Raw genomic sequence first — 1,407 nt, 5'->3', positions numbered from 1 at the left:
CTCCCCCCCGCAAGTTTGCCTGCCCTTGGGTTAAATGCTGGGGGCAGGTCGCTTCGGCTCGTCCTGGTGGTGGTTGTTTCAGGCAGGATTTACTGGAATGGGCTTAAAAAATGCCCCTTCGAGCTGGTGGAAGCTACAGCTACGCCCTGCCGAGGGCTGGAGCGGGGAGCGCAGCAGGCAGGCTAGTGCTTGGGAAAGGCGTCTATCTGTGTTATATAGTTATACGGTATATCAGTGAGTTCAGCATGTTTTCTTCTCTAAAAAAAAATAAAAAAAAAAAGAACCAAAATAAAAAAAAAACAAAAGAAAGCGATGCATTTAATGAGATACTCTAAATATTATGGAGCTCGTGGTTAAAGGAGGATGGCTTTATGTTTTTAACGGAGAGCCGGGGCTCTCCCGGTGAGAGCATCGGACGGCGGGGCCAACCTAACCGGTGATGCAGGGGCTATAGTAAACAGCGCTGCTGGCATCGGACAAGGCGGATATCAAGCTGCTCTCCTCGCAGGAGATGCTTCTAGGAGTCACTTTGGACAAGGAGACATGGTAAGGGAGTCCCGAGGCTTCGGGACGAGTCCTGCTCATGTTCAAATACTGGTCAAACTCGTTGCGGTCAACGTCTGTCCAGAGCTCGGTTTGGTTCAAGTGATCCACGCTCTCCATGTGGTGGGCTTCGGGTGGGGGCGAGAGCTGGCCCAGGTGGGCGGAAAGCCCGTTCTGAGTTCCCGAGCACATCTGGTTGTAGTATATGCTGGAGGGATGGGGAGTCCTCATGGCGTCGGCCAAGTGCGACGGGGTCTGCGCATAGGGCACTGCCACGTCCCGCCCCATGCACTTCTCCTGGGGAAACTCCATCTGGTGATGGTGGTGGTAGCCGCGAAAGGGCATCATGTTGCAGTCATCCTGCATGTGCGGAGGGAAAAACGCCGGCTCGGTCTGTTCCAAGACATCCAAGGGAGACATCTCAGGAGTTGGCAAGCCATAGTTTTCAATATCCGACCCCATGGAGTGGAGTTCTCTGAAGTGGTTAAGTGGGGGAGGCTGGGGGTGGCCCGGCTGGCTGCCGCCATGGTGACTCATGCTGAAGTTGTCACTGCAAGGCTGGGAAAGGTTATGCAGGAGGATATTGGGTTCCATCCTCTTGATTTTCTTGGCTTGCTTCTTTCTCCTTGGGCGGTACTTGTAGTTGGGGTGATCCTGGAGATGCTGGATTCGCAGCCGCTCTGCCTCTTCCACGAAGGGACGCTTGTCGCTGGCGCTCAGCGCTTTCCACGACTGGCCTGGAAGGGGAAAGTGAAGCTCTGTGACACTGGCTCGGCCGCCCGGCGCTGGCTGGGGCACGGGGCCACCCAGGGAGAGGGCACCCCTGGGGTGGGAAGGGCTCCCTCGGCTGGTTCGGCACCTGAG

General features: G+C 55.9%; 1 protein-coding gene across 1 annotated transcript in view; it reads right to left on the bottom strand.

Moving 5' to 3' along the window:
- Positions 1–256: 256 nt before the first annotated feature.
- The window catches only part of SOX18 (SRY (sex determining region Y)-box 18), a 15,821-nt gene continuing 14,670 nt past the window's right edge, over positions 257–1,407 (bottom strand). The window contains exon 3 of the mRNA XM_009326824.1: positions 257–1,281. Within this exon, the coding sequence (XP_009325099.1) occupies positions 430–1,281 (852 nt within the window). The 3' untranslated portion in view covers positions 257–429. The remainder of the gene's footprint in view (positions 1,282–1,407) is intronic.

Source organism: Pygoscelis adeliae, unplaced genomic scaffold, assembly GCF_000699105.1.
Source record: "Pygoscelis adeliae isolate BGI_AS28 unplaced genomic scaffold, ASM69910v1 Scaffold286, whole genome shotgun sequence".
Classification (NCBI taxonomy): Eukaryota; Metazoa; Chordata; class Aves; order Sphenisciformes; family Spheniscidae; genus Pygoscelis; species Pygoscelis adeliae.
This window is presented reverse-complemented; position numbering and strand designations above follow the sequence as displayed.